At 44.8% G+C, this 16,515-nt stretch overlaps 1 protein-coding gene across 2 annotated transcripts in view; it reads right to left on the reverse strand.

Moving 5' to 3' along the window:
• Positions 1 to 15,729, reverse strand: part of NLK (nemo like kinase) — a 142,154-nt gene extending 126,425 nt beyond the window's left edge. Inside the window, exon 1 of one of the 2 annotated variants that reach the window (XM_089494045.1) lies at positions 12,670 to 15,729. In XM_089494045.1, coding sequence (XP_089350171.1) covers positions 12,670 to 13,121 — 452 coding nt within the window. In that variant the 5' untranslated portion in view covers positions 13,122 to 15,729. The remainder of the gene's footprint in view (positions 1 to 12,669) is intronic. The other variant, XM_089494044.1, reaches the window with a different exon arrangement.
• Between the last annotated feature and the right edge of the window lie 786 nt (positions 15,730 to 16,515).

Here is a 16,515-nt window from a genome sequence, read left to right on the forward strand (position 1 = left end):
TTCTTTCTTTCCGTGAGTCTCAAAGGTGCTACAAGATCTCTCCACATACTTGACCCTATATATGCATCTAAGGAAGTAGACTGAAGTCTAGGAAAGCTCCTGCTGCCAACTTCTTTCTTTCAGTGAGTCTCAAAGGTGCTACAAGATCTCTCCACATACTTGACCCTATATATGCATCTAAGGAAGTAGACTGAAGTCTAGGAAAGCTCCTGCTGCCAACTCCTTTCTTTCCATTAGTCTCAAAGGTGCAGACTAACACAGCTATCTCTTTGAATAGTTTACACACACACACTTGTAATACTGTTACACAATCTAAAACACCACAACCATGGTCTTCATTTAAATACTGCAAACCTATCACTAAAAGTAAAAAATCACACACTACACAAAAAATGAATATTAAATAATTACATATTTTTTGAACGGGGTGTAATTTATACTGTTAGTGATAGATTTATTTATATGTAGATTATGGTTGTGTTGTGTTAGAATGTGTAACCATTTTACAAATGTATAAATATATATATATACAGTGGGTCCACGTTACCTGTTGGGGTTTGGTTTTTGATAACAAAATCCGTGGATGCTCAACTCTCATTAAATGCAATGGCAGAGCAAAATGGTGTATCCCTTATATAAAATGGAAAATCAAGGTTTGCTATTTGGAATTTATATGTTTTATGAATATTTTCAAGCCATAGAGGCTTGGATGAATCCATGGATTTAAATAAATCAGTGTATAAGGAGGGCTGGGTGTATTTATACCCGAACCTTTGTTAGTCAACTTCAAGAGGTGAGCTAAACAGTTCTTCCCACAACCACAGGTTCGACAGGTTTCCCACAACCACAGGTTTTAGGGCGGAAAAATAAAATGCACAGATATAGGATGGGTGACACCTGGCTGAATGAAACTACGTGTGAAAGGGATCTAGGAGTCCAAGTAGACCACAAGTTGAACATGAGTGAACAGTGTGATACGGCAGCTAAAAAGGCCAATGCAATTTTAGGCTGCATCAATAAAAGTATAGTGTCTAGATCAAGAGAAGTAATAGTGCCACTGTATTCTGCTCTGGTCAGGCCCCACCTGGAATATTGTGTCCAGTTCTGGGCACCACAATTCAAAAAGGACATTGAGAAACTGGAGCGTGTCCAAAGGAGGGCGACTAAAATGGTGAAAGGACTGGAAACCATGCCCTATGAGGAACGACTTAGGGAGCTGGGGATGTTTAGCCTGGAGAAAAGAAGGTTAAGAGGTGATATGATAGCCCTGTTTAAATACTTGAAAGGATGTCATATTGAGGAGGGAGCAAGCTTGTTTTCTGCTGCTCCAGAGAGCAGGACCCGGAACAATGGATGCAAGCTACAGGAAAAGAGATTCCACCTGAACATTAGGAGGAACTTCCTGACAGTAAGGGCTGTTCGACAGTGGAATGCACTCCTTCCTCGGAGGGTGATAGAGTCTCCTTCGTTGGAGGTCTTTAAACAGAGGCTGGATGGCCATCTGTCAGGGATGCTTGGATTTGGATTTCCTGCATGGCAGAATGGGGTTGGACTGGATGGCCCTAGTGGTCTCTTCCAACTCTAAGATTCTATGATTCTATGATTCTATGATGTCAATTCGAACATTTTTAAACCACCGCTCTTAAATTCTTGTTGGTTGGTAAATCTTCGTTAGTAAAATTGCAGTTTTTTCTAAAAAGAGAAGGGGAAGATATGTAAATACGCAAAAGCATTTAATCCAGTGTTGTTTTTTTAATCTTACCGAAAAATATGACAAACGGATATCAGAAATCGTGTGTGCTGGAATGACACGCTTTGCGTGACAATAATGGCCACGCATTCCCTCTCCGCAGCCCCAGGGAAGTGGCCCTAACCAAACTGGAAACAGGAGAATATACAGGACCATTTTCTCCCTTCAAAATGTGTGACAGAGCAAGCAACCACCAGCAGAATAGTCATTTATTGCATGTGTCCCACCAACAGATCGTAGAAGTAAAAGCTATACAGCAATGAAAAGCAAAGTGCAGAAGTATAACAAGAGCAACAAAAGACGAAGAAAGGCACAGTTGCTAGATTCCAGTATTGCCCATTTTACTGTTAATGTTGCCTGACATTTTAAAACTGGCTATAAATCAAATAGCGCAAACCTTTCCAAACCAATTATTAATGGTCACTAAACTGACACAGATAAGGCTCCTGTGTTACCTGTCAGAAAGCAGGAATTATATCCTTAAATGAAATTAATTCTACCTGTGAAACTATTTTTCAATAACTACCTTTCAAAGGTTATTGGCATATCAACTGATGAAGGCTTCATCACATTTGTCCATGATTATCCATCCTGGCACAAACAATTTCTTGCAACCAAAACCTATAGCTCAGTGCGATAACATATGCCTTGTATATATAAGAGGTCTCTGGTTCAGTCCCTAGCATCTTCAGTTAAAAGGGTCAGAGAAAGGCAATAGGAAAGAACCTTGTCTTCCTAATATGCTGGCAAACCACTTTTGACCACAATAGACCATACAAGACTAGATGGACAAACAATGGCCTGTTACAGACTGCCAAAATAAAGCTGCTTCGGGTCTCTTTGAAGATATGCTATTTAAATGATGCATGCACCCTAAGAATCCGGAAGCTGCACCAAAGCTGCACTCCAGCGCTTAGGAATGGAGTGTGGCTTTGGCGCGAGCATCCTAAGAATCCAGAAGCTGCACCAAAGCTGCCCTCCAGCGCTTAGGAATGGAGTGTGGCTTTGGCGCGAGCATCCTAAGAATCCAGAAGCTGCACCAAAGCTGCCCTCCAGCGCTTAGGAATGGAGTGTGGCTTTGGCGCGAGCATCCTAAGAATCCAGAAGCTGCACCAAAGCTGCACTCCAGTGCTTAGGAATGGAGTGTGGCTTTGGCGCGAGCATCCTAAGAATCCAGAAGCTGCACCAAAGCTGCCCTCCAGCGCTTAGGAATGGAGTGTGGCTTTGGCGCGAGCATCCTAAGAATCCAGAAGCTGCACCAAAGCTGCTCTCCAGCGCTTAGGAATGGAGTGTGGCTTTGGCGCGAGCACCCTAAGAATCCAGAAGCTGCACCAAAGCTTCACTCCAGCGCTTAGGAATGGAGTGTGGCTTTGGCGCGAGCATCCTAAGAATCCAGAAGCTGCACCAAAGCTGCACTCCAGCGCTTAGGAATGGAGTGTGGCTTTGGCGCGAGCGTCCTAAGAATCCAGAAGCTGCACCAAAGCTGCTCTCCAGCGCTTAGGAATGGAGTGTGGCTTTGGCGCGAGCATCCTAAGAATCCAGAAGCTGCACCAAAGCTGCACTCCAGCGCTTAGGAATGGAGTGTGGCTTTGGCGCAAGCATCCTAAGAATCCAGAAGCTGCACCAAAGCTGCACTCCAGCGCTTAGGAATGGAGTGTGGCTTTGGCGCGAGCATCCTAAGAATCCAGAAGCTGCACCAAAGCTGCTCTCCAGCGCTTAGGAATGGAGTGTGGCTTTGGCGCGACCTCTGGACTCTTAGGACCCATGCATCATTTAAATAGCATACCTCCAAAGAGACCCCAAGCAGCTTTATTTTGGCAGTCTGTAACAGGCCTGAGTATATTTAGCCTGGAGAAGAGAAAGTTAAGAGGTGATAGGATGGCCCTGTTTAAATACTTGAAGGGATGTCATATTGAGGAGGAAGCAAACTTGTTTTCTGCTGCTCCAGAGACTAGGACCCAGAACAACGGATGCAAGCTCCAGGAAAAGAGATTCCAGCTCAACATTAGGATGAACGTCCTGACAGTAAGGGCTGTTCAACAGTCGAACAGACTCCTTCCTTGGAGTGCAGTGGAGTCTCCTTCCTTAAAGGTGTTTAAGCAGAGGCTGGATGGCCATCTGTCGGGGATGCTTTGATTGTGGTTTCCTGCATGGCAGAATGGAGTTGGTCTCTTCCAACTCTATGATTCTCTCATGAGTCTCTGATTCCCTCTCTAGGAATCTGCAGGTTTTCCAGTGCAACTCTGTGGTCAACATCTGCCAGATGTTGATCACAGAATCATGCTGGAGGACCGACAAATGCCTAGAGAAGCATTTTCTCTATGAACGTCTAGGTACTCCACCACAACTCTATGGTCAACTTGCGGCAGAGTTGCGCTGGAATACCTTGAGAGTCTTAGAGATAACATACCGTATATACTCGTCTATAAGTAGACCTCATGTATAAGTCAAGGGCAGGTTTTGGGGCCAAAATTATGGATTTTGATATGACCCATGGATAAGACGAGGGTAAAACTTAGGGGCATGTAGCAAAGGATCTAAGGCAATGGTTTTCAACCTTTGGTCCTCTAGATTTTTGAGACTTCAACTCCCAGAATTCCTGAACAATGAGCATACTGACTGGGACTTCTGGGAACTGAAGTCAAAAACATCTGAGAGAACCACTGATTTAAAGGATGAACCAAAGGAAAACAATGCCAAAGACCCTATAAAATTCCAGAAGGCATAACTGTTTGTACTCACCCTAAAAGTTGGATGGATGAGCGAACATAGGAGGGTCAGTGCTTCCAAGGCAGATTATACTTTGCCTTTCACCAGGGCATGGTTCCTTTTTTAAAGTAAGAGTTAAAGTACAGCACTAACATTGACCTGCGGAGAAGCCAACTCCACTTTTTGGGATCAATTGTTTGACTAAAATTTTTAGACTTATACATGAGTATATACAGTATTGATCAAAACCAAAAGCAAACGTGGAGGGCCAACCGTATAAAAATGAATGAAGGAAAGGAAGGAAAATAATTAAACTCAAATTCAAACCGGAAGTTTTGGAAAAGAGCTATATCATCCCTTTGGGGTATTTTTAAGTAGCAAGCGTCTCTGCAGAACAGCTATCTTTTCACCAATGCGACATTGATAACTCCCCATGGAATATTGTCTAGTTCATTACTTACAAACTGTTTTCTACCTTCATCCATGCAGCGGACTTAAAAATGCTGGTTCTCCATCAATTCAGAAGATAGTGGCCTGTTCCAGACTGCCAAAATAAAGCTGCTTGGGGTCTCTTTGGAGGTATGCTATTTAAATGATGCATGCATCCTAAGAATCCGGAAGCTGCACCAAAGCTGCCCTCCAGTGCTTAGGAATGAAGTGTGGCTTTTGTGCGACCTCCGGACTCTTAGGGCCCATGCATCATTTAAATAGCATACCTCCAAAGAGACCCGAAGCAGCTTTGGCGCGACCTCCGGACTCTTAGGACCCATGCATCATTTAAATAGCATACCTCCAAAGAGACCCGAAGCAGCTTTATTTTGGCAGTCTGGAACAGGCCAGCATTTAGTTAAATAGTCCCAGAGAAAAGTGCACACAGATGATGTCGTGTTACAAACGGCCATAAGGGAGGTCCTCAGGACGTCCTAGTTTTAAAAAGGGGCGTCACTTCTTGACGCCCCCAAGCCTAATACGTCCTGAGGACATACAAGATGGCGTCACCCCATCTACACGGGGGCCGCCATGATGGCGTCACGAACGTGCTGCCTCCAAACGAGGCGGCGCGGACGTGACGACATTGCGCCTCTGGGCGCAGCCTTCAGATGGCTGTGCCAGCGATGCAGGGGAGAAAGCGGCCCCTTTCTCCTCCTCCCCGCTGCCGCGGGGTGTCCTTGAAGCTTGAGGCCCCAAGGACACCCCTTTCCAGGCTGTGGGGAAGGGGCCTTTTGCCGCTTCCCCACAGCCCGGAAAGCGGCGGATCAGGGCCTCAGCGGCTGCCACTGTGCCCACTGAGGCCCCGATACACCGGAGAAAGGGGCAGGTACAGGCCGCCGCTTTTCGGCAGTGTGTAACCCGTCGATATTTCTTTTCCCCCAAAACTTCAGGGACACTCCTCTAAATTGGGAGAAGTGTGTTTTTCAGCTCTTGACAATCCAAAAGTTAATATCAGATAGCATGATCATTCATGGCACTTTGTGAAACTATCCACAACATTGTGAATGATAAACACTTTGGGCTCTCTCCTTGGTTTTACCCAACTAACTCAAATTTAGGAATCATGGGCCCCAAAATAAAGTCGCTTTAGGTCACTTTGGAGGTGTGCTGTTTAAATGATGCATGCGTCCTAAGAGTCCGGAAGCTGCTCCAAAGCTGCGCTCCAGTCCTTAGGACTGGATTATGGCTTTGGCGTGGCTTCTGGACTCTTAGGGCGCATGCATCATTTAAACAGCATACCTCCAAAGTGACCCAAAGCAGCTTTATTTTGGCCTGTCTGGATGGGGCCGGTGCCAGTTAAAGAAACAGACAAATGGTTGAAGATGTTTGTCAAATCAATGCTTGTTATACTGTACTAAGAAAATCCTCGACTTTTCGCCAGGCTTTTAGAAATCAAAAACTATGCTTGTTCCTAGCTTATCCTGAACCAGGAGGAAATATTTACCCTGACATCCAACTTATCCAGCAAAGCCAACTAGAAAGAGCAAGAGAACTCACTGGGGCACATGAACAATCAACCAGCAGCAGCAGACTGTGTATGAAAGTCTGCCAAGACATCATGCTTTAACAGCTTATGACTGATGAACTACATCAGTGAAGTGGAGAAACAGCCTCCATCAAAAGCAAAACATTCATCCGCAATCCAGACAGCTATAATAGAAGCACCCAGAGCACATTCCTAGCTGGGGAGCCTAGAGAGTGGATCCGATTCCCTTAAAATCCCTCACAGCTTTCAAAGGAAATATCGCCACGTCGCTTCTTCCTATTCTAGAGAGAGAAAATTGAATAAGGAGCAAAGTGTTCTCAAGGCTTCTTTTACCTACCCCCAAAATTACCTCCCCCCCCCCAGTAGGTAGCAAAATGGAAAAGCAAAACAGAACATGATTCACATTGCTGGGTGTGAGTTCTGAGCCATCAAAGCAGAAGTATAGTGTCTAGATCAAGGGAAGACATTGGCCTGTTACAGACTGCCCAAATAAAGCTGCTTGGGGTCTCTTTGGAGGTATGCTATTTAAATGACGCATGGGTCCTAAGAGTCCGGAGGTCGCGCCAAAGCCACACTCCATTCCTAAGCACTGGAGTGCAGCTTTGGTGCAGCTTCCGGATTCTTAGGATGCATGCATCATTTAAATAGCATATCTCCAAAGAGACCCGAAACAGCTTTATTTTGGCAGTCTGGAACAGGCCATAGTGCCACTCTATTCGGCTTTGGTTAGGCCTCACTTGGAACAATATTGTGTCCAGTTCTGGGCTGCACAGTTCAAGAAGGATGTTGAGAAGCTGGAATGTGTCTAGAGGAGGAAACCATACCTTATGAGAAGAGACATAGAGAGTTGGGTATGTTTAGCCTGGAGAAGAGAAGGTTAAGAGGTGATATGATAGCCCTGTTTAAATATTTGAAAGGATGTCATATTGAGGAGGGAGCAAGCTTGTTTTCTGCTTCTCCAGAGAACAGGACTTGGAACATTGGATGCAAGTTACAGGAAAAGAGATTCCACCTCAACATTAGGAGGAACCTTTGACAGTAAGGGCTGTTCGACAGTGGAGCAAACTTCCTCAGAGAGTGGTGGAGTCTCCTTCTTTGGAGGTCTTCAAGCAGAGGCTGGATGGCTATCTGTCGGCAATACTCTGATTGAGAGTTCCTGCATGGCAGAATGGGGCTGGACTGGATGCCCTTGTGGTCTCTTCCATCTCTGTGATTCTATCAAAGTAGATTCAGAGTAATAAAAAGCATGAATCTAACCAAGTGTCTGGATTAACTGACACCACTCTATTTCAGCTAACATAACTAGTGCATTTCTAAATATCAACTTACAATGGCCTGCCAAAATAAAGCTGCTTCGGGTCTCTTTGGAGGTATGCTATTTAAATGATGCATGCGTCCTAAGAGTCCGGAGGTTGCACCAAAGCCACACTCCATTCCTAAGCACTGGAGTGCAGCTTTTGGTGCAGCTTCCGGATTCCTAGGATGCATGCATCATTTAAATAGCATACCTCCAAAGAGACCCCAAGCAGCTTTATTTTGGCAGTCTGTAACAGGCCAATGTTAGTTTTAAGACCTCCACGCTCCCAAAAAGAGCCCACTGGATCGTACTTAAGAGCTATTTAGCCCAGTGTTTTGTTCCCAAAGTACAGAGCGGTTGGTTGCCTACAGGAAGCCTACAAGGAGAAGATGAGCAGAACAGCAGCCTTCAGCATTTGCTCCTCCCAAACTGACATTCAGAAGCATACTGGGGGTGATATATAGACATCACAGCTAGTAGCCATGGATAGTCCAATCCTCCACAAATTGGGCTATAAATACACCTTCTACAGAATGGCTAACCTCCCTCCAAGTAACATGTTTTTATTAGTATTCTACACAGCCAACCCATACTGGAAAAATACCCAGCATCAAAACCATGGAAGTTTGATAGCTTTATATACACATCAATAAGACGTCCTAGTCACATTTCCATTTGAATTTTGGCATCCATAAAAGTAAGCTAGCCCTGGTAAATCTCAATACAGAATAATAGGCACCCAGGCAATTTTTCCACCACGTTTACGTTCATTTTTCCAGCAACGCCAAATTTCAATGAAGAGAGAGGACTTAGGCCTGTTACAGACAGCCAAAATAAAGCTGCTTCGAGTCACTTTGGAGGTATGCTGTTTAAATGATACATGCATCCTAAGAGTCCAGAAGCCGGACCAAAGCCATGTTCCAGTCCTAAGGACCGGAGTGCAGCTTCGGTACAGCTTCCAGACTCTTAGGAAGCATGCATCATTGAAACACCATACCTCCAAAGTGACTCAAAGCAGCTTTATTTTGGCTGTCTGTATAGGGCCTTAGCTAGCTTTTTGTGGCTCTGTGCAGATACTGAGATCCCACGTGCGCAAATGTCTTATTAAAAATAAAGTACTTTCGAACAAGCATTCAAAGATATAGCCGTGTTAGTCTGTAGAATCAGCATGTAGGGAAATCTTGTAGCATCTTTGAGACTCATTGAAAGAAAGCAGTTGGCAGCATGAGCTTTCCTAGACTTCAGTCTAAATCCATCTGAGGAAATAGAGTGAAGTCTACAAAAGCGCATGCTGCCAACCCCTTTCTTTCAGTTAGTCTCTAAGGTGCTACATGATCTTTGAACATGGATGTTCCTCAGCATGTTGCATATCAAGGGTCGGCAATTTAAAGACCTATATATGTTACATTGCAATTTCTATGACTCCTCACCACTGGCTATAATGGCTCCCGTCTAACATCTGGCTTGACTATCATGGATCAAAGTTAGATTGTAACATCTGGAGAGCCAGAAGTTGCCCATCCATGAATATATACCGCTGTACCTATCTATCAACTTGTTACTTCAGGAAAGTACATTACAGTCCGTCCTCGCCTTACGCGGGGGATCCGTTCCGGATCCCGCCGCGTAAGGCAAATTCCGCCTATGCTCGAGCCCCATTGGAAACAATGGGGCTTGTGCGAGGTGGCGCGGAGCGCGCAGGGCGCAACGGGTGCGCGCGCCCATTCAATTGAATGGGATGCGCCGCCCCTTCTGCCCCGTGCGCGCCCCGTGGCTTGAGCGCATATGCTCGAGGCCGCGTATGGTGCGGGCGCACTGTACTTTCTTCTGCTGCCATCAAGAATACATTCCCTGGCAGTTATCTTAGCATTTGCATCTAGCCCAATTCATCCACACCAAGTTTTGGTCCTCCAGATGTCTTGGGGCTTTGACTCCTAGAGATCCCAGCCAGGTTTATGAATTCTGGGAGTTGAAGTCTACAAAATCTGGGGGACCAAAGGTTGAGAAGCCACAGACATACTATTTAAATACTGTAGGGTCTTTCCTGAAAGCCAGTGGTTTGAGTGTTACGCCTCTGCAAACCAGGGTTTGATTTCCCACTTGGCCAGCCTTAGGCAAGTCGCATGCTCTCAGCCTCAAGGGAAGGCCATGGCAAATCACCTCGGAACAAACTTTGCCTGCGACAGGTTCACCTCAGGAAACGCCTTGAAGGCAGACAACAGCAGAATCTTTTCTAACTGATAGAAGACTCCCCAAAAACCCTAGCTCTAAAAGCCACATACTAGGACCTAGAGCCATTGATGTACAGTGGTCCCTCCACATTCTCTGGGGTTAGGGGTGAAAGACCCAGGTGAATGTGGAAAACTGGCAAATAAGAAACCATTATCCTTTTTACCTTAGAGAACACCTCTAGGAATATCTAGGTCCTCCAGCGCAACTCTACGGTCAACATCTGCCAGAGGTTGACCATAAACTCATGCTGGAGGACCTACAAATGCTTAGAGAAGTGTTGTCTCTAGGAACTTCTAGGTTCTCCAGCACAACGCTATGGTCAACTTCTGGCGGAGTTGCGCTGGAGGACCAAGAGGTTCCTAGAGAAAACATATCAAATCCTCAAATAATCAAATCCGCAAAAGTCAATGTCGCAAATGTGGAGGGATGGCTGTAGTCTAAAATCCAAAGGAAGCAGAATCAAAACTTTCTTTTTCCTCTCTTGCTGCAGCCCTCTGCAGTGACAAAACCCTATTCTAGCAATTTGCTAGCTTTCTGGAGCATGTTGTTACGGTTCTTGGGAAGGAGTTCCAGCAATCCAGAGAAAGTGCATCACTTGATCTTGACCTAAGTCTCTTAAATGTTCTCATACACAGCATTCATTAAACAACCTGTACAAAACACTAGTCTTGGAGGAGGCTAAACAGGTGTAAATCTCAATTATCAATGCTGTCCTGTAAGTCGAACAAGCAATGCAGGAGATACGCTTGACGATCACTGACTTTGAAGCCTTCACAAATTGCAAAACAAAGCCTTCACGTTAGATGCTGACTCCTCTGAGGTTGAGTAATGTTTTACATTACAGCTTAATACAACTAGACGATACTTTCAGCGACCAACGTCAACCAAACGTGCCTAAACCACTGTGTACTAAAGCTCCAGACTACAACATGTATTAGTATGGCGAAGTGCAGCATTAGTACATGAAGTGGTTTTAGTTGAGAAACTACAGCACGACAGCTGAAGCAAGCAAAGCCGAAACCAGGGAAAGCAGGCGACTGTTACAAAAGGAGCTGTATCGCTTTGACAGGAACATCCCACACCAAAGAAGATGGAAAAATTCATTTGGGAGAGGTGCAAAGACGCCAAGGAAATACATGATGTGCTATTGCAGGGGGAAACGCAGAGGCTAGACACCTGCCAAGACCAGTCCGACAGCAATTGCTCCTAATCCCAGCCGGTTCTTAAATTCAGTGTTGTTTCCACTGTCTTTCCATTTGCAATGAAGATACAATTCTATTATTGCCCAAAGAACTGTGATGCAGAACCAGACCGCTGACCTCTAAAGACATGAAAGAACAAAAGTCATAGCAATAGCAGCAGAAAGCCTTAGAAAAATATAAGCACACTGCATTTGTCTCAAAGGAATGACACCAGACATAATCCGACTTGCTCAGCCAACAATCCTTTACACACTTACCTTGGAAGAAATCCCACATGAGTCAGTGCAAGGAACTGCCCTCTTAAGTTTCTAACTCTGGAGAAAGTTTGGGTGTGCCAGCTTCAAACGGCACAAGAATAGATACGGCACAACCTTCCAAGACCTAAAAGCACCAAGAATACCTACTTTTGCAAAGTTTCGCCCCTTCAAGTTGGAAAAGTCAGCTTGGAAGACATCTAAGGAACTGGACATAACGTCAAACGAAAAAAACAACCAGGTTTATTAGGCTTGTTCTAAGTCTACAATGAAATTCGTTCTTTTTTAAATGCTTTATTGGAAACTCATTGGCCTGTTACAGACTGCCAGAATAAAGCTGCTTGGGGTCTCTTTGGAGGTATGCTATTTAAATGATGCATGGGTCCTAAGAGTCCGGAAGTCGCGCCAAAGCCACACTCCATTCCTAAGCACTGGAGTGCAGCTTTGGTGCAGCTTCTGGATTCTTAGGATGCTCGCGCCAAAGCCACACTCCATTCCTAAGCGCTGGAGGGCAGCTTTGGTGCAGCTTCTGGATTCTTAGGATGCTCGCGCCAAAGCCACACTCCATTCCTAAGCACTGGAGGGCAGCTTTGGTGCAGCTTCTGGATTCTTAGGATGCTCGCGCCAAAGCCACACTCCATTCCTAAGCGCTGGAGGGCAGCTTTGGTGCAGCTTCTGAATTCTTAGGATGCATGCATCATTTAAGCAGCATACCTCCAAAGAGACCCCAAGCAGCTTTATCTTGGCAGTCTGTAACAGGCCTTTATCTCACCTCTGTTCTGTTTCGGTTTCTTAGTGGCACTTCTTTTGCCGCATTATCATCAGGTTTTCATTTCTACGCCTTAAAAAAGAAGGAATTTCGTTGCAGACGTAGACCATGTTTTGGACCCTGGTCTGTCAAAGGAACGCACTGCTAAGCTTCCCTTTCACAAAATCTCTTTGCTCTTCCATCATTCGCAAAACAAAATGTGGTGAGTGGCCTACAGATTCACATCCTTTACGTGAAAGAAAATGTACCGAGTAATTTTTGGTCTCCTTACTTATTAGCTGAACTTCGCCCTGCCAGGTCAGACCATATTCCTAGCACAAGCCACTTCTGACACATCGCCTGCTGCAGAACCATACAATAGACCTTGGAAGACGTAACCTGCTAGTTGGTAACCTGCTAGGTAGCATGCAGATCCAAATGGCAGTATGAGAGCAACGTGGCTTGGAAGCCACCAGAGGAACTCCTTCCCTGTACTCACCAGACAACACCAAAGGCTCCGTATCCAATAGGCCTGTCTGGCTCAATATCCAGTTGCTGCTGTGGGTGATGCGTGTGCTGATGGTGGTGCGCTTTCACTGCAGCAGCTGCTGCAGCTTGTACCTGAGCTGGAGCGGCCGCAGCAGGTCCAGGGGCTTGACCCGGCGCCGGCGATGGGAAATATGGTTGCTGCTGCCCTGGGTTTAACATGGCTGCGGCCGCGGCTGCAGCGGCTGCAGCCGCCGCAGAAGCGTGTTGCTGCACAGGATGCACTGCGGCCGCAGAGCCCGGGTGCAAGTGGTGCTGGGGATGGTGGTGGTGGTGGAGATGAGGTGGAGGGAGGTGAGCGAGGTGGTGATGGTGGTGGTGGTGGTGACCCGCCGCCGCCGCCGATGTCCCGCCATTGTAAGCCGCCATCATTTTTGCGCCGGCTGTGGCACTACAAAGAGACATTCAAGGTGATGCCCTCTGGTTGGAGAACAACTGGGTCAAGCTGTCATTTGGCCACACGAAAAATAAAATAAAAAAATAAAATGGGATTTTGCTACACTTTCGCAAGCAAGTTGCGCACCGTCACAAGCATGGAGCTCAACAGGCCTTTACGTCTTCATTAAGTCGTTAAAAATGGAGGTTCCTCTGTGTGTGTGTGTGCGCGTGTGTGTGCGTGAGCATGCGATAAACCCCCTTTCCCCCCAAGATGGCCGGTGCGGTTGGTACTAGAACGCCATCCTTCTGCCCCTTCTGTGCCAGTCTTGAATTTGAGTCAATCCCCCTCCCCCCCAGAAAAGGGATGCGAATTCACCCCCCTAAAAAATGTTAGGAGCACTGGCAAGTCCGCCCCTTCCATTCCCACATCCTTTTCATTTATCTCTCTGAAACGTGTAAGAAGATCCCTTTAAGGGCTTCTATGATTCTTCCCCACTCTGTCCTGTGTATACATCCATTCACCTTTAATATTAAAACCGGGATGGATGTAAGAGGTTCCCCGCAAAAAGGGACTAATTAAACTGAAGAATTATAAGTCAGCGGGAAACGAAGTGTCCAAAAAGAACGGAAAGGAGGATGCAAGGAAAGACTCGATCGACAGGAAGCAGGAACAAACTCAAAAGAGAGGACCAAGCACAAGTGTGGGAAGCGAGAAGTCAGGCAACAGAAGTTACTGAGGACAAGGAGGAAGAGGTTGCGAGGGTTTTTAGAAGAGCAGACATAAAACAAAACCGAAGGGCAGGGAATGAACGTTGAGGGAAGAAAATAACTGGAAGCGGAAAGGAGTAAGATAACCAAGCAGCGTGAATAGAAGAATGAAGTACGAAAAAGGAACGAGGACGAGAAGCAATCGGTTAATCGAATGAAGATTTTAAAAAACCCAACGGTGGGGAGAAAAGCAGAACGGAGGCAGCAGGAAAAAGATCATGGAGAAAAGCAACAGCGACTGAAACAAATGACAACTAAATGATATAAGGGGAAAGCGTTAACAGTGTGATCAAGCAAAGAGTGAACAGATAAGAGAAGCCACAGAAGATAAAGGAGTTTATTTAAGGCTGAAAACTGGGGAAGATGAAGAAAAAACACAAACAGAAGGAGGTGGGGAATGTGAAAACAGACGAGGGAGGAAGTTTTACAAATGGGAAAACACTAAAATGCATGAAAGCAGGGGTAATCTTTCTTGAGGGAAGCACAAACAGGCTTCAGGAAGCAAAGAAACAGTCTAAATTGTGAAAACAGCGCTAAATAAAAAGGGAAGGAGGTGTTCAGGGATGAGGGGAAAAAGTTTTGTTCCTAAGAAATGTGAAAGATCTGCGTGTATGTACGCAAAAACATATGAAAAGAAAAAGGAGAAGACAGAGAAGAAGAGGGAACTCCCCAATTTGAATTGAAATATAATGAAAGCGAAAAACGAAGGGTGATAAGAGTGCCAACGAAAAAGACTGAATGGAGAAAGAGGGGATTCTGGAATAAGGGAAGGCAAGAAGGATGATAAAAGTGTGTGTGTGTGTATGACAGAATGGAGAAAGAAGGGATTCTGGAAAGGCAAGAGAGAAGAAAGGAAAATAATAGCAGAGCCGAAACGTCGATTATGTATTATAAAGATAGTTCAAATATTACGGGAGGAATACAGTAGGAAAGGATACACTATTGTGGGAAGAAAAGATAGAAGATTATGGGAGGAAATATAATGGGAGGAAAAGGAGGAATATTGTGGGGGGAAGATAGAAGATTATGAGAGGAAAAGATAGATTATTGTGCGGAAACAATGTCGTCAGAAGAAAAGATAAAATATCATGGGAGGAAAAGAAGGATTGCTGTGAAAAGAGAGACAATTAGGAAGAAAGGATAGAATATTACGGGACGAAAAGAGAATATTATAAGAGGAGAAAGGCAGAATATTTTTGGGGGGAAGAGAATATTATAGGAGGGAAATACAGACTATTATGGGAGGAAAAGATAGACTACTATGGGGAGATAGACAGAATATTGAGGGAGGAAAAGAAAGAATACTGTGGAGGGGAAAGATAGACTATTATGGGAAGATAGACAGAATATTGAGGGAGGAAAAGAAAGAATACTGTGGAGGGGAAAGAGAGACTATTATGGGAAGATAGACAGAATATTGAGGGAGGAAAAGAAAGAATACTGTGGAGGGGAAAGATAGACTATTATGGGAAGATAGACAGAATATTGAGGGAGGAAAAGAAAGAATACAGTGGAGGGGAAAGAGAGACTATTATGGGAAGATAGACAGAATATTGAGGGAGGAAAAGAAAGAATACTGTGGAGGGGAAAGAGAGACTATTATGGGAAGATAGACAGAATGTTATGGGAGGAAAAGAAAGAATACTGTGGAGGGGAAAGAGAGACTATTATGGGAAGATAGACAGAATATTGAGGGAGGAAAAGAAAGAATACTGTGGAGGGGAAAGAGAGACTATTATGGGAAGATGGACAGAATATTGAGGGAGGAAAAGAAAGAATACTGTGGAGGGGAAAGATAGACTATTATGGGAAGATAGACAGAATATTGAGGGAGGAAAAGAAAGGATACTGTGGAGGGGAAAGAGAGACTATTATGGGAAGATGGACAGAATATTGAGGGAGGAAAAGAAAGAATACTGTGGAGGGGAAAGATAGACTATTATGGGAAGATAGACAGAATATTGAGGGAGGAAAAGAAAGGATACTGTGGAGGGGAAAGATAGACTATTATGGGAAGATAGACAGAATATTGAGGGAGGAAAAGAAAGAATACTGTGGAGGGGAAAGAGAGACTATTATGGGAAGATAGACAGAATATTGAGGGAGGAAAAGAAAGGATACTGTGGAGGGGAAAGATAGACTATTATGGGAAGATAGACAGAATATTGAGGGAGGAAAAGAAAGAATACTGTGGAGGGGAAAGAGAGACTATTATGGGAAGATAGACAGAATATTGAGGGAGGAAAAGAAAGGATACTGTGGAGGGGAAAGAGAGACTATTATGGGAAGATAGACAGAATATTGAGGGAGGAAAAGAAAGAATACTGTGGAGGGGAAAGATAGACTATTATGGGAAGATAGACAGAATATTGAGGGAGGAAAAGAAAGGATACTGTGGAGGGGAAAGATAGACTATTATGGGAAGATAGACAGAATATTGAGGGAGGAAAAGAAAGAATACAGTGGAGGGGAAAGAGAGACTATTATGGGAAGATAGACAGAATATTGAGGGAGGAAAAGAAAGAATACAGTGGAGGGGAAAGAGAGACTATTATGGGAAGATAGACAGAATGTTATGGGAGGAAAAGGACAAGGATGTTGTGAGAAAGAGACAATGCTGTGGGAGGAGAAGGCAGTTCTGTGAGGGAAAGAC

This window comes from Sceloporus occidentalis, unplaced genomic scaffold (assembly GCF_023333645.1).
Source record: "Sceloporus occidentalis isolate IW3139 unplaced genomic scaffold, rSceOcc1.0.p SCAF_69, whole genome shotgun sequence".
NCBI lineage: Eukaryota > Metazoa > Chordata > Lepidosauria > Squamata > Phrynosomatidae > Sceloporus > Sceloporus occidentalis.